Source organism: Trachemys scripta, chromosome 2, assembly GCF_013100865.1.
Source record: "Trachemys scripta elegans isolate TJP31775 chromosome 2, CAS_Tse_1.0, whole genome shotgun sequence".
In the NCBI taxonomy this organism is placed as follows: Eukaryota; Metazoa; Chordata; order Testudines; family Emydidae; genus Trachemys; species Trachemys scripta.
Genome location: NC_048299.1, coordinates 261438749 through 261462249, shown reverse-complemented (window position 1 = coordinate 261462249; position 23501 = coordinate 261438749). Strand labels below are relative to the sequence as shown.

Below are 23501 nucleotides of genomic sequence, written 5' to 3'. Positions count from 1 at the left end.
TAGCGCACCAAACGCGTGCCTGGGGCAGCAAGCCGCAGGGGGGTGGCATGACGGTCGCCGTGAGGGCGGCAGTCAGGCAGCCTTCGGCGGCATGCCTGCGGGAGATCCGCCAGTCCCACGGCTTCGGCAGTAATTCAGCAGCAGGGACCTCCCACAGGCATGCCGCCGAATCCGCGTTACTAGCGGACCTCCCGCAGGTGTGCCGCCGAAAGCCACCTGCCTTCCGTGCTTGGGGCGGCAAAATACATAGAGCCATCCTTGGTAGAGAAGGTGATAGAATACACTTCTCCTGGAGGCATTCTGTGCCCAAAAAATTAAAAATTCTGCACACCGGTTGCAGGTGGCTCATTGGGATGGTCTAGGTGCAGTGGGAGGGGGCTTATCACGGGGGGTTCTGAGTGCAGGGCAGCTAAGGCTCGACCAGAGAGCCTGGGTATGAGGGGGTCTGGATGCCCAGGGTTTGGGCAGGTGGGGGAGCAGCTCCCCATAGAGACTACAGTTCTGGAGCCACACAATTCTACCTGCCTTTCAGTGAATAATATTGATACAAAAATAATGCTTTCCTGCTGTATCCGTGGAATTTAATATTCCAGGACTGTATTTGGTCAAACTGGAGCTGTACAATATAAAATTAAATGAGTGAACATTGTCTGTCATAGTAGGGTGACATGGGTGCCAAGCTGAAATGCCGATGGGTGACTAAATGCAAGATATTCATATTTTATATTAACAGCTGCTGCTTTGTAGCGGAAGTGAGGCTGATTCAGATGTATATTTTAATTTTGCAGTTCTAAATAAAGGGCAGGGCTCTCAGCCTGTATATGGGCACTTTTTATTCTTAAAAATTAAATTACAAATAAGTCTATTTTGATCTTATTAAAATGGCTAATTAACTGCATTTTTACTCACAAGTTTAAAAAAGCTTATTTGCACCTGGTTATTTTTAGGAAATCTTCAGTTGCAGCTAGAATTGTTGAGCAGTAACAGAAGATGTATCTATATGGTAATTGTACTTTGTATCTACTGTACATTTCATATGGAAGACTTTTCATTGCCTCTATAGTGCCTGATAGTGTCAGTTGCTGACTTGCAGCTGCTGTTATTAGGCATAAAACAGCCTTAACAATATGTATTTTGATATAATCCGTGGCAGTCCGCATGACAGATGGGGGATGGCATTCAGATACGGTGATATATTGCTCTGAACGTTATGGGAAGCAGATGTAGCTGTCTGCCACGGTGTGTAACAAGAAAAGAGAAAACTGGCCAAACAAAGACAAATTATAGGTACGCTGATTGGAAAAGAGGAAAGGAAGAGCCAATTAAGTCTAATGGTTTAGACACAACAAATTCTGCATCTTGGCAGGGGTTAGACAAGATGATCCTTGCGGTCCCTTCTAGCCCAGCAGAATGGTAAGACGGCAGTGTCCCTGTATAAGCGTGAAGTATCTTGCACTGAGTGTGGCAACTACAGGCTGATCTCACTGTTATCGGTCCCAAGAAAGGTCTTTGCTCACATTCTGCTCGGTATGATGCAGCTGCTTCTCAACAGACATCATTGTCTACAGCAATCAAGTTTCACTGTTGGGCAGTCAATAGTGGACACTGTCCTTACCTTCCAGCTTCTTGTTGAGCTGCACTGAGAATTTAACTGCCGCTTCATGTGGCATATATTACTGTATCTCAAAGCAGCTTTTGATTTGGTCGACAGGTCAGCACTTTGGCTCACATTGAAAGGTGTTGGTGTTCCAAATGATCTGCTAAAACTTTTCCATGACCGTCACACCAGTACTCGTGCAAGAGTATGATTGGTTCAGAGCTTTCAACTCATTTCTACAACCTCAGGTGTGCATCAGAGATGCATCCTCACCCTGTATTATTTTGTTGAGCTATCAAATGGATATAAGGACTTGTTCTTCTACACATCACAATCAAAGTGGGTCAAGAAGTGTTCACTGACTAAGATTACACCAACAACACTGCCTTGTTTGTGGAAAAGTCAGAGAATTTCAGCCCTGGCCCTCTCAGGTCTCCAAGATGCCACCCGAAATATGGGATCAACCATCTCATAGCAGAAGACAAAAGTCCAGAACCTCAAAACTGGAACATCAGAACCCCCAATTCAGAGAGGGCTTAGTACCATGGAGAGGGTTAATGCATTCATCTACCTAGGCTGCAAGCAGAGTTCAAATTGTCACAGAAAACTGGATGTTCTTCGATGACTAGGTCTTGCCACTTCCTGAATGAACTCCATGTCTTGCTTATGGATGCGACAACTTTGTGATGAGACAAAATTCCAGATCTATCAAGCCTGTGTACTACTTGTATTTCTATGAGTTCAAAACCTAGACACTCTTACAGACAGACCTGGAGCAACTAGAAACATTCCTTATGCACTGTTGGTGTCAAATCCTGAGCAAAAAGTGGTTTGACTTTGTGTGTAATGTCATGATCTCAAAAAGATCTGGCCTTCTTTCAGTTGCTAACTATATTCAAAAGCAGTATTGCATGCTTCTCAGCCACATCACCAAGATGGACAAAAACACCATGCTTTGAAACTCTCCATCACAAGGTAGATCAGGTGATGGCATGAGATGGGATCACTGGGGCACATGAAGTGGTTATAGGAGGAAAGCAGATGGGAAACTTTTGTATCTGTGATGGGGAGAGGGAGGAGGGAGTTGTAGGAGAGGAAGAGAAGGCAAGCTGAGGGGAGGGGAAAAGGTACATTATATTTTGTCAATTTTCTTTTGAAAGATATAAGCGAGAGCCTGTGTGGAGAGAGAGACATGGAGGCAAGAGGAGGGAAGTGTTTGAGGAGTGAATCAATGGGATGAAAAAGCACCTGGGTTTGCAGGCATGTGATTCAACTAAGTTGGAAATGTAGAGTTGTTTAACTAGGAAGATGATAGAGTTGAAGGACGAGAGAATGAATCTGTAGTAGAGGAAGTCAGCCTGGTCATGGGATTTCCACCACAGATGCTCTGTTGCGTGAGAGCAGAAACAGAGGAAGAGGATGTTGGGGATGAGTGAGGCCTGGGGGTTGGGAGGGCAGACCTGGGAGAGAGAGGCAAAAGAGTCAAGGGCAGAGGAGAGTGAAACATGCAGAGAATAAACAACCATGGAAGAAAGGGAAGAAAGGGCCAGGAGGAGGGGACTGAAAGCAGACAAGAAGTCATCAGCGCTGATGGACTGAAAGTCATGGAAAGGCTGAACAACAGGGCATGAGGGGGGAGGAGGGGTTTGCTAATGGTGGATGCTGAAAGTGACCAGGTGATAGTTGGAGGGGGGGAACTAGCAAAAGAGATATTTCAAAGAGCAGTGCTTGTGAAGACCAAGTCAAGTGAACTCCCTTTTGGGAGAGTTAAATCAGGGCTGCAAGTTGCATGAAGGTGCCAAGGATCATTATTATTATCTGCTGTGCTCCTGCTGCCTTTCATTGTTCGTTTGGCTTTAACTTCCAGCCACTGGTTCTTGTTCTGCCTTTCTCCACTAGATCCAAGAGACCTTTAGGACCTTGTATTTTCTCCCCATGAAGGTAATCAAGTGGACTCCAGCTGTTTTCTACTCCTACTGAAAAAAGAACAGGAGTACTTGTGGCACCTTACAGACTAACAAATTTATTAGAGCATAAGTTTTCATGGGCTACTGCCCACTTCTTCGGATGCATAGCCCACGAAAGCTTATGCTCTAATAAATTTGTTAGTCTCTAAGGTGCCACAAGTACCCCTGTTCACTTTGCGGATACAGACTAACATGGCTGCTACTCTGAAACTACTCCTACTGGTTAACATTATGGAGCCCAAGCACTTTCTGACTCAGTCACCTATTACCCCTCCAGATGTCACAAAACTGTAGGCAATGTGTCATTCATCTCTGTTCATTCCAATCACATGTACATTGTGAGAAGAAATTGGGCTACATTTTCTATTCAGATATTTTAAAAATGAAAGGACTATCCCATTTGATTTATGGCTTTAAATATGGTCCAATGACTGCCATGGGTCATAGGGCCCAAGCTAGAGTAAAAGCAAGTAACAATTTCTGTTACAGGGAAGTGAACCCTAAGTTAGTTCTGGGCTGACAGATGAGCTTCCTGATAAGGCTAGGAAGATATGGTATAACATTTTCATCCTGTATTTTAAACTGTGCCAGACTTAAGAGAGAACAGTATAATTTTGCATTTTACTCTTAACTCAAAGACCTGCATGGAAGTATGAGTCACATCAGTTATGCTATTGATAATTCAAACCATCCCTTCTAGACAAAGCTTTAAAGTTCATCCTGATAACACAGGGTGTTAGCACTTCCCATGTGACGGTATGGGATATTAAGAATTCAAGATCTAACACAATGCCTCCTCTTTCTCTATTCAGCACTGTTGGTCTAGTTAACCTTCGCTTTCAGTTACATTACAGCTCATTAGAAGCTTCTGTTACAGTGAATAATTAATCCCATGTACGTATGCACCAATTAATAATTAATCATGTGGGCATTGATTTGCTAAAGGTTGTCTTCTGAGCGCACAATGTATTATACACAACTTTACTAATTAGATTAGCACCTAATTCCTGGTTGTTATTGTATTAACAATTATATTACTGTATATAATAGTATGATATGTGGTTATGGACAGAGAAAAGGAAACCCTGCAAATTTCCAGGATTGCTGATTAGTAAGAGAACTGGTTCATTGTCTGGACCTGGGATATATGTTGAAGGACTTTGGATTCTTAAGCTGATGGATGGGCTACAATGAAATATATGCAAACCTGTGACTATAAATACTATTTTCTGTGACAATTAGTGAAATTGTTTGCTTAGAAGTCTATTAAAAATTAGCCTTTTGTTCCCTGTTGTAGACTGTTGACACTGCCCCTTTGACTTCAACCAGAGTTGTACCTCTGCAACTGAGAGTGGAATTGGCCCAACAATTGTAACAGGCTTTTATTTTATCTCTATTCTCTAACTACTTCCACGTATTCCAGTTGAACATGCATATATCTGCTCTGTTGCTAAATGCATCAGGTATATCCTAACAGTCCATGGGGCAATGAAAGGCATTAGTAGCACAGCAGATAATAATAATGATTAAATGTATGTCACACATAAGAGTACTGGTAAAAGACTAACATCACTCACATTAATTGGTCAGGTTTATAAAAGGTAATATTCCCATCAAATGGCCGGGGTCAGTATACACTGATTTGAGTGGTTACAGTTACATATTCCTTTTTTATTTCTCTAAAGTGAAATGCAAATAAAATATATCAACCAAAACCAACCAGAAAGTAAGGCAGCCAATTAATAAAGCACTCAAAAGCAGCTGTCGAGGATGAAGGGCAGGGTAAAACACCTGATCCCCTCTAATATGTGAGAGGATTATTCCAACTCTTATTCCAATAGCTATGATCTCCAAACCTCAGTGGCTTTCTCATCACATGGGCACTGGTTCTCAAAACTTCCTTGTGAAGTGGCCTGAGTTTACTGCTCCTGGTGCTGTACACTGTCAATGACTGAGTGGGCATGTGTTATTTCTGTCAGTGCATGATCATTGTCATTAGCATTCTAGATATTGCTATTCCATTGTCTTCTGTTTCGCCTGTGGGACCTCGCTAAACTTGAAGGTGTGGATGGATAAAAATAGTTGTTATTTTGATATGTTGGAAGGTACTTTTTGTTGGAAATTTAACTCTCTCCCTCTCTTTTGCATTAGGTGTCACCTTTTTTTGGTTGTGTTTCTTCTGTTCTAGTTTCCTGATCTGTAGTTCTTTTGTAAGGACTTCAAAGCTATTGTCATTAGCTCAAGAAACTTGTTAGATTTTGGTCCCAAATTTGGGTCTCTGCCATAAGTGTCTACACAAGTGAAGTGTGTTGCAATATTAACCATGCTAAGTATAGATCCCTTTTTATTCAATTTTTTTCTGCCAACCCATTTGGTTTTTCATCGTAAGACTTAACATACATGCTTGAATTGATAGATCAAAGAGAATACCTAAAATGATTCACTGAGTATTGTGAGTCATTATCTGTTATCGACTCATCTGAAATCCCATGGCAAGCAAACTGATTTACAATGTGTTAGTAAATTGTTACTTGATGTGCTGTGCAACAGCTCGGTTTCAACCACTGATAATCTATCCCATTCAATTCAAATAGATTGGTGCCAACCTTGGATGAAGGGCAACCGGGAATCTCATGTGGTTTCACTTGTTTATTGCATTCTATTTCCTGCATTTATGGCAGATTTCATACTTGGATACATGAAATTTTTGCTAAGTACACTCAGGGGTAACCCATCTTTTCAGATTACTAACTGAGAATCAGATTGCTAATTGAGAACATAAATGTGCTTCATATAAACTATTCTTATTTGTAGTGTGGATAGGGCCTAACCAGACTAAAGTTCAAAGGTGAAACTGGCCAGTCTAAGGCATAGTCCAGTTATGATCACATGATTATGTCCCATCCACACCACAAATTTTAACCATTCTGTAACTAGGTCAGGCACAATCCATGTTGTAATTATTTCCCCAAAGCTCATTAATAGTTGTATTGTTCTGGGCCATTTAGAACAGCGCAAAAAAAATTCCCAACATTGTTTCACTGGAAAACATGCCTGTAATCTGATGATCTAATACTCTTGATATGTTCTCACACTGTCAACAAAGTATTATTGCCCCAACAAAACTACAACAGTGCAGGGCGTGATTATCTAATCTAGTAATAACCATAAAAATGTCATAAATTAAGCAATGACTCTACCCGTATTGTTTTAAGTGAATGTGTACAAAATCATGAGTTGTGTAAGAGCCATGATGACCCAAGTGACTCATCTTCAGACTTCAGTCACTTTAGGCTAGTGAGCATTGTGAAGATTTATTTAGTACTATCTACTGGGCTGATGTGTTGTTTCCATGGGGTTAGGAATACCTATCTGTTATATCAAGAGTATAGGAAGCAATAAGACTTTAGGAGGGCTACCATGCAGAAGAAGAATGTATTGTCAGTGTGCATGCATGGGACTTGGAGACAGGAACTCTTGAATTCCGTTCCCAGCTTTGCAGCTGACTTAGTTGTTGGCCTGGGCAGTTCACTTAACCTCTGTCTCAGATTTCCCATCTGATGATTTGTCACTCAAAGGGTATTCCCAGGATTAATTAGTTAATGCTTTATTGTGATTTAAAGATTGAAGTTTTAGTGCGGCGGCCAGTGGTTCTCAAACTGTGGGTTGGTACCCCAAAGTGGGTCGCAAGCCCATTTTAATGGGGTCACCAGGGCTAACATTAGACTTGCTGGGACCTGGAGCTGAAGCCGACGCCCGAGCCCCTCCATCCAGGACTGGAACCAAAGCTCAGAAGGGGGTCACAGTGCAATGAGAACTGAGAATCAATAGATTTCTACGTCAATGGAATTGGTACAGGAAAAAAAAACATATTCTGACCCTCATTAGCAAACTCCTGTTGTGTCAGCTCTCCATGAAATTTCTCTCTCACAGGAAATATCTTTATTCATTTATGTTTTTATGAAGCCTGTAAACTGGGCTGATAAATGCATGGGACTCATTCCATTTATAATAATAGTTTAGGCATTTGAGCTACAAATTGACTAACTACTAGTGCTATTCTGCATACAATGGGTTGTAGTTTGTAGACATGAGTTATAAACTCCTCAAGACCTGGAAATAATTTATTAGCAGTCAAGACATATTAACAAGCCACATGCCTAAAGTCTGTTGAAAGATGAAATGACACAGCTGTCAATTAAAAATAAAATCTAGCTAACTATGTCATCTGTTTTAGTGTAGTTATGTTAGGCCAGATTGTCAACTGCCTTGTACCTTGTGTAGACATTTACAATATCAGTGAAAAGAGGGAGCAAAACCACGACAAATCAGAATGGTAGCATTTTACAACCACTTTCCTCTCTCTTTCCAAGGTGAAAATGACAACAAAAAAGTACAAGGCAGTGGAGAATCAGCCCAGATAGTTCAATAAACCATGAACCACTAGCATCATTTTTTGAGTCGATTGATCATATTACATGGAAGTAAATGTGTCCTCAGTTACATGGAAGTAAATGTGAAACCACCTGAAGTAACTCTTTTGAATTGTAAATGAGACCAGAACTTGGACAAATGATTATAGAAGCCCTGACAGTGGTTCAAGGTTTATTGAATTCTAGGCACTGGAAGGTTTTTCTTTCCTAACAAACATTTCAGGCTAGATTGTGCAAGGTTCACTGATGTTGAGGAGCAGTTACTCTTCCTTGGGATTACTTATGGAGGGAATGTTCCCCATCAGGAGTGAGCTGCACAATTGACACAGGCTTCTGGATACACTGGGCCAGATGCTGCAGAGGTCTGCAGCCTCCTCTGCCACAACTGCACCACATGTTGGGGGCAGGGAGGGGATGTGTCAGGGCAGGACTCTGCTACGCCCAATTATTTTCTGGTGGAAAGTTTTCTACCAGCAGTGTAAGTTAAAGGTGCCCCCCTCTTCCTTTAACTTAGCTGCGGCCAAGCCACTAAGAATCAAGGAGACATGACTGGTCCCCTAACCACCTCCCCATACCTAGGAGCCTTGCTCAGGGACAGTGGAGAATTGAGACCAGCTTTTCCTAAAGATTTTTGAAAATTTCAGAGGGATTTTATTCTCTTCATGTGGTCACACCCTCATAGCTATGGTGGCAGAAGTCCCTAGTGTAGGCACAGTTATATTGGCAAATCTGAACCTTTACTGGAATAGCTTGTTTCACTTGTAGCATTAGCATACCAGTACAAAACCAATATAGTGGCTTATACACTAGAGAGCAGGGTGATGGGTGCCTTCTAAACATCGTAGACAGACAGATGGTTTGACAATTTATCTTTTTCAAAGAAATAAATAATTTTTAAAACTCAGTCCCATCAAAATGGTAAAGCCCAGATCAGCATTCCCTAGCAGAACTGGTATAGACAAGGACTATTTAGAATAACAGTATTTCTATACACTCCCTTTTGAGAAGAGGCATGCAGCTGCTGGTGTCTCAGATATGGCATGCTGCCAAGTCAGATACATCATATCTTGAGAAGAACAAGCAAGATGAATAGTATCCTAACTGGGGCCTCTTCTTTTATTACCTTTTATGTTATTTTATTTTATTGCCTCTTATTAGCATTTTATTATCTGTGCTAGCCAGATTCTTTACAACTTTCAGGCTTGGGGCCTGATTCATCACTGCAACATGTCTTGTGTAGTCACACCCGTTCAAAGTGAGTCTATAACACTGCCATTCTCCCTGCCAGTATACCTTATCTACAAAACTCTCTAGTGTATAAGCCACTATATTGGTTTTGTACTGGTATGCTAATGCTACAAGTGAAACAAGCTATTCCAGTAAAGGTTCAGATTTGCCAATATAACTGTGCCTACACTAGGGACTTCTGCCACCAAGGCTATGGCGGTCAGGGATCACACCTTCTCACACACCGGCAGAAGTCTGTAATGTAGACCTAGGCTTGGCAACATTTTTTTTTGCACCCTCCTTTCCCTCACTTTGCAAGGTGCAGGGCCGTGGTTAATTCCAACATTCCAACTAGATATCACAGACTGAAGTGGATACTACACTGGAAACAAACCTTTTGGAGCATTACAATCTATCAGATGAACAGATGAATTAACTTGAACTTAGTTACCATCTGACAAATATATATTTTTAATAATTTATTTATGATCAGTGAGTGGTATTTTATTAATAATTGTTATGGATCACTTAGAAAATGCCTTGCATTTACACAAAGCCTTGCAAACATAGATCTTATAATCAAAATAGATAGTTTAAGATAGGCAAGATCAGGGGCTGAATTAGAACAGTTGCTTAAACAGTTAGTACCTCTACCTGATGGCTGCATTTTGTGCTCCAGAATCAAAACTTTGTTGATTTTTTAAAAGAAATTGCTCCTCCTCATGGTTGCAAAGAAATATTTTGCAAATATGAAGTGTAACAAATGACATGATGTCTGCCTGAGTTTGCAGGAAGCCTGAAACAATAGCTCAGAGAGGTCTGAATTGCCTCATTCATCTCAATAGATGTTAATTCTAAATATAATAATTTTGATAGTTTAATGTCAGCACTGTTTATTCCATTCTTCTTTATCATCAATGTACTACAAACTGCTCCCTTCCACGCAGCATAATGGAGTAGGGAGCATATGGTCTGTTGTTCATAAATTGGGATCTGTCTGAATTAAAGGAGTACTATGAGTGCAAGATAGAATTATTAATGTCTTACCTAGCTTAAGGTAGACTCTAATAATACTGTCAAGTTTTAAATTATAGACTGAATAAAGTATTGGAATAAAGTCTGTGTGTTAAGTTTGTTATCATGGAGTTGGGCCAAATCATGAAGCCATTACTCAGTCTTGTTTATCTAGGTTCTTATATCACATCCATCACTGTAATATCTGGGCACCTCTGATGTTAATGGGAATTTTATCTGAGTCTGGACTGAGTACAGACTTCAGAATTCCATAGAGAATTGACAGATAAGTATATAAAAATCTCTAGAAATATAAATGCTAACTCTGTTTGAAAGAGAGGGCTTGTGTTTTAATTTGAGGAGTTCAAGGGTGCACTGCAGACATCTGGTCTATCTCCAGTTTATTTACATAAGTGTGTAGCTCTGGGAGAGTTTAATATTTAACTATGGAAATGGAGTATTAATGGTCTATTGGATCTTTGAAACAAGAGGCATCCAGAATGAGGTAATGCTAGTGGAAATTATCGGTGACCATTTTACAAAAATATATTGAAAGGCTCAAGGCTACCTTACCAGCAAAATATTTTTATCTAATAGCATCTTTAATGTAATCTGGGTCCCAAAATGCTTTCTGAAAATATTTAACACAAGACAGCTTATGGCATACAGAACAGAGTCCAGCGATAAATAAACACTGTATGGCAAACAACAGAAAGCATTCAATCATAAGACCAGCTGAGGGTCCTATTGAATTCTGCGTAAGTCATGGTGAACATTGAATCTGTTACTTGCTGAGGACAACTTGAACAAGTTATATGACTCTTCTTGCATCAATACTGTGTGCGTATTATGGCTTAGATGAATAGATCCATTGCGCCTACAGCTTTTGCGTCATGGAGAGGAATACTGAGAATAGACTTTCATTGTATTGTAAGCTGCCATTATTCCATTAACCTATGCTCATTATTCAGTCTAGCTAGGCTGCCGCTGTACAACCTGATGTTACAAAGAACAAAGGTGAATTCTATTCTCAGAATTATTCCAATCACCAACTGGAGGGAGAGAACTTAGATGCTGCACAGTTTGTAAGAAACGAAGAAACTGGACACTATTTAATTTGTATTTTCAAGCGCATATTCAAATATTTATGCCTGTAGTATGTAATTCTATCAAAGCAATAACAAACATATTTTCACAGTAGAAATATTTGGATACAACACCATCAGTTCAGCTACAATAACTGTATTTTCTTTCAGATTTTGATATCATTTTATACTGGAATAATTTAAATGAAAACTCACAACTGAAAATATTAATATTTATATATATGGGTATATTTTTACAATAATTCAAAGGGTTAGTCAAGTAACTCCCTAGTTACTGGACTTGATTTACTATCTGTTCATACTGTATAACAACATGTAACTTTACAATCAAGATTTAGGATAATGGTCTGGTGGTGAAAGTCTTATTACCGTGTGATCCTAAAGCAAGGAAAGAAGACTTAGAGAAGGAAATGTTACATTGTTATAGTGTGTTATAAATGCCTATTTTCATAACGGTAGCCAAAAATTAGAATAATTTTACCAAAATATAAGCAATGTAAAAGTCACAATTAGCACTAATTGAAATTATTTTGGGTGATCTTATTAGGGGCACCAAGGACTGAATGGCCAGAGCCGATTCCTTTAGTAAAGCATTGAGGTAGATTGGTAGTGTAGGGAGATTTATTCTGCTATGACACACCTGTTCTTTGGACAGAACACTTCATTATCCTGGACTGCCAATCTTTTCATCAGAACTAGCAATCTTTAAGCATGACCATTGTGAAAAAGAATAATACTAAAAGATGCTTCTTGCACCTACGTGTGTGCCAAAGCAACCAAAGGGATCAGTGGAGACAACACCGATACTTTGGACAAGAATGTGACAGTGACTATAATCTATTAGACACAACAGGTAAAATTTTCAAAAACAACTAAGTGACTTAGGACTGATGTCCCATTTTCAAAAGTGACTTAAGCACTTAGGAGTCTAAATCGCACTGAGTTTCCATGGGACTTCAGCTCCTAAGTCACGAAGGTGCTTTTGCAAATTTTACCCATTGTCATTTGGAGGATGGTGCTGCAGTTGGGAGATATTGATCAGCTCCTACACTTTAACTGTCATAAAGAGCAAATTAACAGCTTGAAGCTATAACTCTTTCTCATTCAAGTATTCTTTACTCGTGTGACTAGTGCCATTGAAATCAATAACATTACTTGCATGAAAAAGACTGCCTGCATGAGTAATGGTTACAAGATCAAGCCCCCATGTTTTACTTTGGCCGGAGACCAGCTTATCCATAAAAGTACTAGTATTTGAAAGGCTGAATTTATTTTCTATTTTATAGTGAGGCAAATCCTGAAGTACTCACTCAGGGCTAGTTCATGCAATCCTTTCTCATGCTGGCGATCATTTAGTCCCTTTGACTTGAATGGAACTATTTGTTTGAGTAAATGCTTACCAGTGTGAGTTAAGGTTTTCATAATCTACTTATAGATCAACACACCTAAGTCAGTCAATAAGAGTTTTTCCTGAGTAAGGAGTGAGTAAAAACTAAATAAGGACATCAGAGTTGGGATATTTGTGAATAAAGATCAGATGGCAATCTGACCCAACCTAGCCCAAATTCCATGTAGTATAATTCAGAGGATTCACTGTAGTATTATTTTCCACTTACTGTTGCCTCTGTTTTTCTAGCCAACCATTCGGCGCCATCATGATTTCGATGCAGAACGGGATGCCAAGAAACTACAAAAAGCTTGCAAAGGGATGGGTAAGAATGCTATTGTTTTTAACATGCTGTTTAGCTGTGTTGGTACCAATGGAACAGTTCTGCATTGTAGAAGTTGTATGTCCAAGCGCGCACTTGCGGCAAAACAACTGCTTGATCAGTTTTGAGTTAACCTTTCTGTTTTCTGTCAGCTATCGAACTCCACTTATTAATTCCAAAGTACAACTGCTCTGTGTGTGCATAGATAGATACAGATACCCTCACAGTATGATATATATTATATTAGCTTGGGGGGAAATAATCTTAATCATCATTAGCTACATATGAATCATTATTACACCCCAACGTGCTTGTGGATCTAATATTGATGAAGAGTAAAATCACTGGCTAATCAATACATATTTACCCCACAAGTGTCCTAACCTCATTACAGTAACGGTCCAATCCTGGAAGATCCTGAGCACCTCCTACAAGGTGCTGAACACCCCTCACTTCCACTGAAGTCTACAGGAGCTAAGGGCACTTGGCACCTCACAGAATTGGGCCTTCACTATGCCCATTATTCCTGGTGTGTTAACTTCATGACTTAACCCCAAAGGAGCAGAAAGAACATGGCATTTATACACTGCAACTGACTGGCCAAGCTGTCAGTAACAATAACAGGAATAGTGAACTCTCATTGTTCAGCACTGGCATTAGGGGTAGGTTACAAAGGCAGCTACCTAGGAGACCTGAATATTAGGGGCTGCTCTTGCCTGGCCAACCCCCCAGCCATGACTGGGAAGTGCCCCATTAAAAGCACACTCACACACCTCCAGGTTGCAGTGGCACCGAGCACCAAAAAGTCTATCCCCAGATCTGGCCTGGTGTTCAGATTTTCTACAAGGAATAGCTGAAAATAGGGGATATACACATGTCCTATATTGACATATCTATTCAGCGTCTACATCGGGGTCAAGAATTTTGGTTTCCCATTTGATATTTAGAATACGGATGTGCATTAAACAGGCAGGCCACATGGCTGGAAATTGTCAGGAGTTAGCATGATACCTCTCCAGTTACATCATTAGAGCTAACATCCAGGATGGCAGAGTTAAATCTTTAAGGTCATTCCTGGCATCAAGCTGCCCCAGGAGATCCTTTTAGCTCCTCTAAGACAATGTCATCGGTACAGGCAAATCTTCCTGACAGATGGGCTGCACAGCAATTACACATGGGCGGCTGGATTCTCACTGACACTGAGGCCTCTTTGTGCCGCTCTGGCAGTATAAAGGGGCCTAGTGCAAATGAGAAATAAGACCTCAGACACTGACCCACAGCTGTTTGTCTCTCCCATCAACACATTGGGCTGCTGGCTCTTTCCTTCCCCCACACATTGTAACTTTCTCCCCTCATTCCCGTCTGGAGTGAAATACTTCACCGTTACCACCGCTTTGCACTGCGTTTGCCTCTCCTTGTCTCTGCCCCTAACATTGTACACTAACAACAGGAGCCAGGGGATTGTCAGCGTGGACACTACACTGTGGCCCAGGTCCCATACAGGGAGTCACACACAAAGAATTTCAGTGACAGAATCCACGTTGTGCTAGGCAATAGGTGGCCTGAGGTCTGATTTTGGCCATTGCGATGGAATATATACCGCTGTGTTCACACCCTACACACTATTGTAGTAATCTTTGTACTAAATACGTCTTGTGAGGTATCATTTACACCAGTGTTTCCCAACCGGTGTGCTGCAGCACACTGGGGAGCCGTCAGGCCTGAACAGCTGTGCCGTGGAATTTTTTGAAAAACTACATACAGAGTGGGGGCGGGGTAGGGGGAAGCAAGGAGGGAGGAAGTCATCTTCTGATTGGCCGACTGCCTCACTGCCCCGCCTCCTCCAAGGGCAGAGAAACCCATCAGAGCTCAATCTCCCTCTCCTCCCCACACTCCTCCTGTGAGCAACGGATTGGCTTCTCTGCCCTCCCTCCTGCAACCGCCAACTGGAAACATCGCAGAGGCGATGCATGGAGGTGGCAGATTTCTGCCTTCCATTTGGCCCTGCTCCCTCCCCAAGCCCAGGCTGGCCAGGGCCCCTTAGGGGGGCATGGAGGAACATTCAGGCAGCGGGAGTGAGTGGCGACACCAGGTGTTCTGTGCATCCAGATCAGTTTCCCCATGTGGGCTGGGTAATGGCCACCGCACCCTTCAGGCTCAGGCTACGTCTTCACTACCCGCCTGAATCGGTGGGTAGAAATCGATCTCTCAGGGATCGAATTATAGCGTCTCGTCGGGACGCAACAATCGATCCCCGAATCGACGCTTGTACTCCACCCGCGCAGGTAGGAGTAAGCGCCGTCGATGGGGGAGCCGCGGAGGTCGATTTGCCGCCATCCTCACAGCGGGGTAAATCGGCTCAGATACGTCGAATTCAGCTACGCTATTCGTGTAGCTGAATTTGCGTATCTTAAATCGCCTCCCCCCTCCCTCCCCCCGTAGTGAAGATGTAGCCATAGATATGTCATCCTCAGTGCCTGTTAACCAGTGGGTGCCAGTGGCCATGGTGACTGTGTAGGTCGGCATAGCCTTGGCTGGCATCCTCATGGCCACAAGGAGTGGAGCTGTCCCCACTGCGCCAACAAAGGACTGAGCGCATGGCTGGGCCCTGCATCAGCAGCACCCCCTCAGACACAGCCCCCCTGCACCTTGAGCTACACCCCTGCCGGCACACAGCTTCTGCGGACTGTGAATGGTAAGGGTGGTAAGCAGCTTAAACCGAGGAGATAAGAGGGCAAGTTCATTTGGATATATGGTGATGTGTCTCAAAATAATTAAACGTATCATGGTATGCAGTTGCAGAGAAAAGGTTGGGAACCATTGATTTAAACACTCAAAATTTTCTGGTCAGTATCGTCCTGATAAAACGTGTGGCTACACAGTATGTGAAGTTATAAAATTCCCCTGTCTGGTGGGTTATTAATACAAGGTCCAAGCCTCACAGCCCTGCCCAAACAGAAGTTGGCAAACAGGTCTGTCCTAACAAAGGAATGTGTGCTTCGCTTAATTTTCATGTAAGCAGTAAACAGAGTCATCAAGCAGGGAGGGAAAAAAGAAAGCTCAAACCAGTGAGAAAAAAACAGCAGGGAACATCCTTCCACATAGACTCTTTGTCTCCTAGTGCCCAGCTGGAAATGTTTTTCAAGAGGGGAACTGAAACTATAAAAAGGAGGGACAAACACTCCAAGGAAAACCCTTCTATCACCCTGCTTATCACATTCACTGCACCTAAAGAGACAACGGAAGCAGTCATTGGACTCTGGGGGAGGGGTCCTAACCCACAGTGCTTGGTCAGTAAGACTGCTGAAAGCATGTGGTGAGAAACTTTGCTTGAATCTGATATAGTTTGTTAGGCATTAGTAAGTCTTTTATCTTTATTTTTCTTGTAATCATTTCACCATTTCTGACTTTTATGCCTCATTACTTATACTCACTTGAAATCTCTCTCTTTGTAGTAAATAAACTTGTTTTACTGTTTCATCTAATCCAGTGTGTTTAAATTGAAGTGTCTGAATAACTACTTGAGATAATAAGCCTGCATATTATTCCCTTAAAGAAATAATGAATTTAAAATATTTGCACTGTCCAGGAGAGCGCCGGGATGGGCAGTACAGGACATATTTCTATGGGGGGAAATCCAGACCTGGGGGTTTGTTAGGGTCACCCTGCAGTATAACCAAGGCTGGTGAGAGCCAGACTGTAACCCAGGTGTGACTGGCAGGATGCAGTTCATACTCAGGGTGTGGCTTTCATGCTGGAAGGCAGTTTGTGACTGGCTCAGGTGGGAGCTACTTCAGCAAGGCATTGTAAGACACCCAAAGTTGCAGGACAAGGGTGACACAGCCCCCTACTGATCTGGACTGTACATTGGTATGTCATAGCCATCTGTGATCAAAGTAACTAAGAGAGCAAGAATCAACATCGTTATACACCAGTTCGTGCTCCTGCTGAAGACAGTGAGTGTTTTGCAATTGTCTTCAATAGGTTACCTTCCCATGGGACGTGCCCTACTGGGTCAGACTATTGGCACACTTGTGTTCTGCTGCCAAAGGTAGTCAGTATCTGATCCTTCAAAGGAGGCCAACTTCCGAACCCTAACAAATAATACACCTGGCTAGTTGTTCAGTGCTACACAGGGTGGAATTTCTTCCTGATCCCTGATGAGCTTATTCCTTGAAACATGAGATTTGGTTCCCTAATGATTTCTTAGCTTTAAGTGGCATTGGTTTGGGTGCACTTTCTTTTTATGTTCTGGCTGCAGACTAAAAGTAACGTTTTTTAAATGGTACATGCTAGAAAAGCTATCATTGACACCAACTGATGTTCTGAAACTAATTTTCTACTAATTAGAAGGGAGAGTACTTGATCATCTTTTCCTCTCCCAGCAAAAATGAAATCTGCGGGCAGTTTCTGAATGATTTCCTCTTCTACGTTAATATTTTTTAGGAACAGATGAAACGGCAATTATTGAAATCCTATCAAATCGATCATCCGACCAGAGGCAACAAGTAAAACAGAACTACAAGACCATGTATGGCAAGGTATTTAAAAAAAAATGTCCCTGTTGTTTTAAACAAAGTGCTCTTTAGAAATGTGCCCCCACATTTCCCCATTTTTGATAATGCCATGTGTCTGGCAGTTTTTAAAAGACACAGAATTAGAAAGTTAGTTTCCGATGAAAGAATTACTGTCACTTAACATATTGATTATATTAATCATCCTGGGCCTTACAGATAGGTTGGTAAAGTAGAGTGGATTGAAATTTGGAATTTCTGTTCCGTGGGAGATTCTGAGCTTTCAAAATATGTTTTCGTCCCAATTTGGGATGAAAGGGCAAAATCTGAGAATTTTTCACAAAATGAGATATTCCAAAAATATTTTGTTTTGATAAGGGCAAAATGTTCTGTTTCAACTTTATCATTTAATTTTTTTTATATTGTATTATATATTATAATTTAATAACCTAAAAGACAAACGTTTCCATTTTATCAAAACACTATGTTTCAACCTTATCTAGACATTTTGTAAATTCCACAACATTTTTCAATTTCATCTCATCAGCATTTTCCAACAGAAAACTGTTTGGTTGGAAAATTTTCAACCAGCTCTAGAAAACTGCATTTACCACTTCAAAGTATTTTTATCAAATTCAGTAGAGCTGGACATTTATACTAAAATTCCAGAGCCTTTTAAAACATTTTCATTTTTGTTTGCCTCTCCTGCAGTAAGAAAGAATGCCTGAACCGAGGGTAAAGGTAGTTGATGTAGCAACAGAAATTCCCTAATGCAAATTCAGAGGGTCAATTCTGATATCACTTACACCAGTTTTACACCAGTGTAATGTTATTGACTTCAATGGATTTACTGCTGATTTATACCAGCATGAGATTAGAATCTGACCTACAAATTGCCAATAAAGTTAAAAGGATCAGAAATCTGTTTTGGTACTTGACCTCTGAAAGGAAAGACTCAATGCCTGAGTAATCTTTAATATAAGAAAAATAAAAGCCTCCAAAACACCTGTTTTAGGCATAGGGTCAAATCCTGCAGGCTTTATACTTAATTTGTAATTGATTAGAGCTAGTTGCAGATTAGGTCACTAATCAATGTCAGTAAGGGTGGCAGTATTGTGCCAAAAATCCTCCAACAGGCCAAATCCAATAGTGAGTGCAATAAGAATTTTGTCTGAGTAAAGACTTCAGGATTTGTTCCACGATGAGTTTGAAGCAGCAGATGTTAGAGAATTGAGCCAAAGGGTCTTAAATGACCAATTTGAGACATCACAGTTACAGTGGCACTGATATTGGGAATTTCTGACTTATTTCCAACCAAAGGACCCAACTTTTGGGTGTTATCACCCTTAACAAACATACACAGTGTGACAGACCCAGACCAGTGGGGTACAAGAGTCTGGTAGAGGGCAAATATACTGGTCACTGGATGAGTAGTTTTCTGTTCCCTGAGTGACCAGAGCAGGGGCTGCACTAGAGTAATCAGGAACCTGCTAGAACCAGTTAAGACAGGCAGGCTAATTAGGACACCTGGAGCCAATTAAGAAGAAACTGCTAGAATCAATTAAGGCAGGCAAATCAGGGCACCTGGGCTTTAAAAAGGAGCTCACTTCAGTTTGTGGTGTGAGTGTGAGGAGCTGGGAGCAAGAGACACAAGGAACTGAGAGTGAGAGGGTATGCTGCTGGAGGAGCACAAGCGTTATCAGACACCAGGAGGAAGGTCCTCTGGTGAGAATAAGGAAGGTGTTTGGAGGAGGCCATGGGGAAGTAGCCCAGAGAGTTGTAGTTGTCATGCAGCTGTTACATGAGGCACTATAGACCGCTGCAGTCCACAGGGCCCTGGGCTGGAACCCAGAGTAGAGGGTGGGCCCGGGTTCCCCCCAAACCTCCCAATTGACCTGGTCTGTGGGTTCTTCCAGAGGGGAAGGTCTCTGGGCTGTTCCCCAACCCACATGGTGAATCTCTGAGGCAAGAAAATCCTCCAATAAGCACAGGACCCACCAAGATAGAGGAGGAACTTTATCACAACAGTAATAATACTTTGCTCTTGCCTATATAGCATGAGCCTCTTGAGACAGTGTATCAAGTAATCCCAACTCACCTTTCCTAGGCACTGGGGTGCCTGGTGGTTTACACTGAGAAGTCTATTGACATCAATAGAGGGACTCCTGATGTACATTTGGTGTCAATGAGAGAAGAACCAGGCCCACAGATTTAAAGTTATTTTTTCCTTTTCTGATCTGAATTTTTGGAAGACTTCCTTTAGCACAGGAAATGTTTACAACTCCATAGACTAAACACAAATAATCAACAAACAATAGTAAACATTACCTCTCAATTCTTCTGTGTAGATTTTCTGTGCTATGAATTAACTTTCTGGGCTACTTCCTTAGGATTTGGAAGAGGTACTGAAAGGAGAACTAAGTGGGAATTTTGAAAAGACAGCCTTGGCTCTGTTGGATCGTCCATGTGAATATGATGCCAGAGAGCTTCGGAAAGCAATGAAAGGCGCAGGAACTGATGAATCGGTGCTGATTGAGATTCTTTGCACCAGGGTCAATAAGGTTAGTGGGTGTTTAGCCATTCTTGTACATTTTCCTTGCAGTACTGCTCTGACTAGTGTGAACACGTTACTCCTGCCTCCTGGAAGAAGAGATGTCACCTCTGCTCAAGTGAGGGGAGTATGTCTCCCTTCAGAGGCTGCAGACGAAAGGCTATCAGCCCCCTCAGGCTGGAGTCAGGAGCATTTTTTAAGGCAATGACAATAATAGTTAGGCCATTTGTCCTGTTATAAACTGAACAATCCTCTTTTGGGGTAGTTTGTCCCCCATCCAGTACTGTGACAAAACGGCACCTGGTTATGTCTGATATCACATGGGGGATGACATTTGAAGAGTGTCACTTTACCTCTGCCAGCATGACCTTACACACCACGAGTGCAAGGTCACACTGGGAGGCGGGGAGGGGATATCTTGTCTGCAGGGGCAGGCCCACGCCATTCCTAGAAGTACCGGAATGTCTGGTATTCTGGGACCACATGAGTGGCCACCCTAGACCCAAAATGCTATGTAGATAAAGAACATCATAGTCGCATCAGAAAGTTCCCTCCAGCACGCACCTCCCTCAGAATATGAGTAGGGTTTGGAGAGATGCAGAGAGGGATAGATGCCTGGGGGTGTATCCTACATCACAACACAACATTTATGCCTGTTTAAGGCAGCGTGAAGAGCCCTTTGCATCCCTGCAGCAGTTCAAAGGGCATTTAGGCCCATCCAACTCAGGAAAGTGATCCTCTTCAGGACAGCAATTAAGCATGTACTTAAATCCCATTGAAATCCAAGAAACAAAGTTAAGCATGTGCTTAACTGCTGTCCTGAATAGGAATGGATTTAAGCATGTGCTTATGTGCTTTCCTGAACTGGGATCTTAGTGGAGACTGAGAATCTGGCCTATTAAATATGTCCCCCTAAATGTCATCATTCTCTCTGGGGCCTAATCCCAGGCACACCACTGTGGTATCTGAAGATGTCAAGTCACATGGGCATGTTACTGACCTGATTTTTTGTTTGTTTGCTTATCCCAGCAAATTGTAGACATAAAGGATGCATACAGAAGGCGTAAGTGATATTTTATTTAAAACACCCTCATTTAAAGAAAATATCTCACCCTTTAGCAGTGAATAAAATCTTACAGACTTTTTTTCTTAATAGTGTTTGAGCGGGATCTAGAATCTGATGTAAAAAGTGACACAAGTGGCTCCCTACGGAAGATTCTGGTTTCTGTGCTACAGGTAAGGGTTGGAATATTTCTATAACAAACCTACATGATATAGACATTTCTTTTCTACCCCACTTAGTGCAGTGTAATAAATCTCCATTCTGCGCACACAGCCTTTTTATAGCAAAACATCTATACTTACAGCCTTTTAACCAAATCTAGTGTCATAATTAAAGATGAGTGTACAATTCAGGCTGGATGTGACCACGGCTCCAATAACAGCTCAGCCTTGGCTCTTCCTGTCTGAGGTTTATAGTGTACGACCTAGGGACACAAAAGAGGATCTGCCCCCAGTCCAGGGAGATTTGATTATTAAACTGTTGTGCTGGATTCTTTCTTACTTACCACCTGGTTCTATATACCAGGGGTGGTCAACCTGTTGCTCTGGAGCAGCTCTTCAGAAGTTAATATGCGGCTCCTTGTATAGGGATTGACTCTGGGGCTGGAGCTACAGGCACCAACTTGCCAATGTGCCAGAGGGTACTCACTGCTCAACCCCGGGCTCTGCCCTGGGCCCTGCCCCCATTCCACCCCTTCCCGCCCCCTCCCCTGAGCCTGCCATGCCCTCGCTCCTCCCCCTCCACCCCAGATCCTCCTGCATGCCATGAAACAGCTGATCGGGAGGTGCGGGGAGTGGGAGCTGATGTGGGGGGGAGCTGCTGATGTATCACTGTGGCTCTTTGGCAATGCACATTGGTAAATTCTGCCTCCTTCTCAGGCTCAGGTTGGCCACCCCTGCTATAGACCACAGTGGTCCTTGGCCATTCTCAGAATTTGCCCCCCACCTCTTTCTGTCAAGGGCATATTTTACCCTTGATGGTAATTCTCACTAACAGCTTTTAGATCTTGCTCGGTATTATCCCTCCATTGAAGATACTGGATTATTACTACTTTCTTTTGTATATTATGTTAAGGCCTAGAGTACCTAACCATGATCAGGGTTGCATTGCACCAGAGACATAATTAGAAACAATCCCTGTCCCAAAAAGCTTACACTCTAAACAGACAAGACAGAGAACGTATGGAAGTGGCTTGCTATGTTTTTCCATTCACACAGAGCAAACATAATATCAGACAGAATGATCTTTGTTTTAGATTAAGAAAACAAGAACAAAAGTGAAGTGTGTGTGTGTGTGTGTGTGTGAAAGAGAGAGTTCACTGAACAGAAAACACAAAATGACTGTCCATCTCTGCAGACAGCCTTAGAGATGAAAAGGTACAGCACTCAGGAAGCAAAGGCACAACCATGGCATAGCTAAATACATGACCGCTACATTCCCATTCTAGAATGTGGGAAGTCACAATGGTTTTGTTTGACCCCTCTAGGTGTATTTTCAGGGAGGACAAACCAGGGAATATTCATAGATTTGTCCTTGATATGTGCTACCAGAAATTCCTGTCAAAAATTAAAGCAACACTAAAAAGGCAGCTGTTAGTGAATGGTTCTGATTGTTAAATAGGGAGGAACAGTACAGGGCCACATGATTTTTATTAAGGAATAGAAACGTGACAAAAGTGACATTTCACTGTAGGTATTGGAAATTTTTTTTAAATTGACTTTTGTGACAGACGTGTCTCCATATTCCCCTATTCTTGCAAGAAAGTTTCAGATGTAGGGTCAAGAGGCTACATGTTCCTGACAGTCAGGGATCATGTGGGATGCTTCCACTGTACAGCATTGCACAACTGTGTAGATAAAACATAGAATTTTTTTCACCTTCTTCTGAAGCAAGAGGTATTGAATGTTGCAGAAGGCAGGATACCAGCCTTGGTGAACTAGCATCTCTCAAGTACAGCAAATACTATGGACTAAATTCTGCCCTGATTTATACCTTTGAAGTGAATGGGATTATGCAGGGTGCAAAGTAAACCAAAGTAGAATTTAGCCCTGTGTAATTTGATACAGTACTAGACAATGGCCAGTGGATGGCAGCAAAAAGACTATGATAAAACAGCCTGTGAATGCAAGAATGAAAAACGCTCCATTCTAGTACAGGTTTCAGAGTAGCAGCCGTGTTAGTCTGTATCCACAAAAAGAACAGGAGTACTTGTGGCACCTTAGAGACTAACAAATTTATTTGAGCATAAGCTTTCGTGGGCTACAGCCCATTTCTTCGTGGGCTGTAGCCCACGAAAGCTTATGCTCAAATAAATTTGTTA

The 23501-nt window shown here is 41.9% G+C and overlaps 1 protein-coding gene across 1 annotated transcript in view; it reads left to right on the top strand.

The window, feature by feature from the left end:
- ANXA13 (annexin A13) overlaps positions 1-23501 on the top strand; it is a 36064-nt gene that overhangs the window by 5763 nt on the left and 6800 nt on the right. Inside the window, 5 exon segments of the mRNA XM_034763572.1 lie at positions 12981-13056; positions 17500-17594; positions 19958-20128; positions 21148-21181; positions 21275-21354. Of these exon segments, the coding sequence (XP_034619463.1) occupies positions 12981-13056; positions 17500-17594; positions 19958-20128; positions 21148-21181; positions 21275-21354 (456 nt within the window).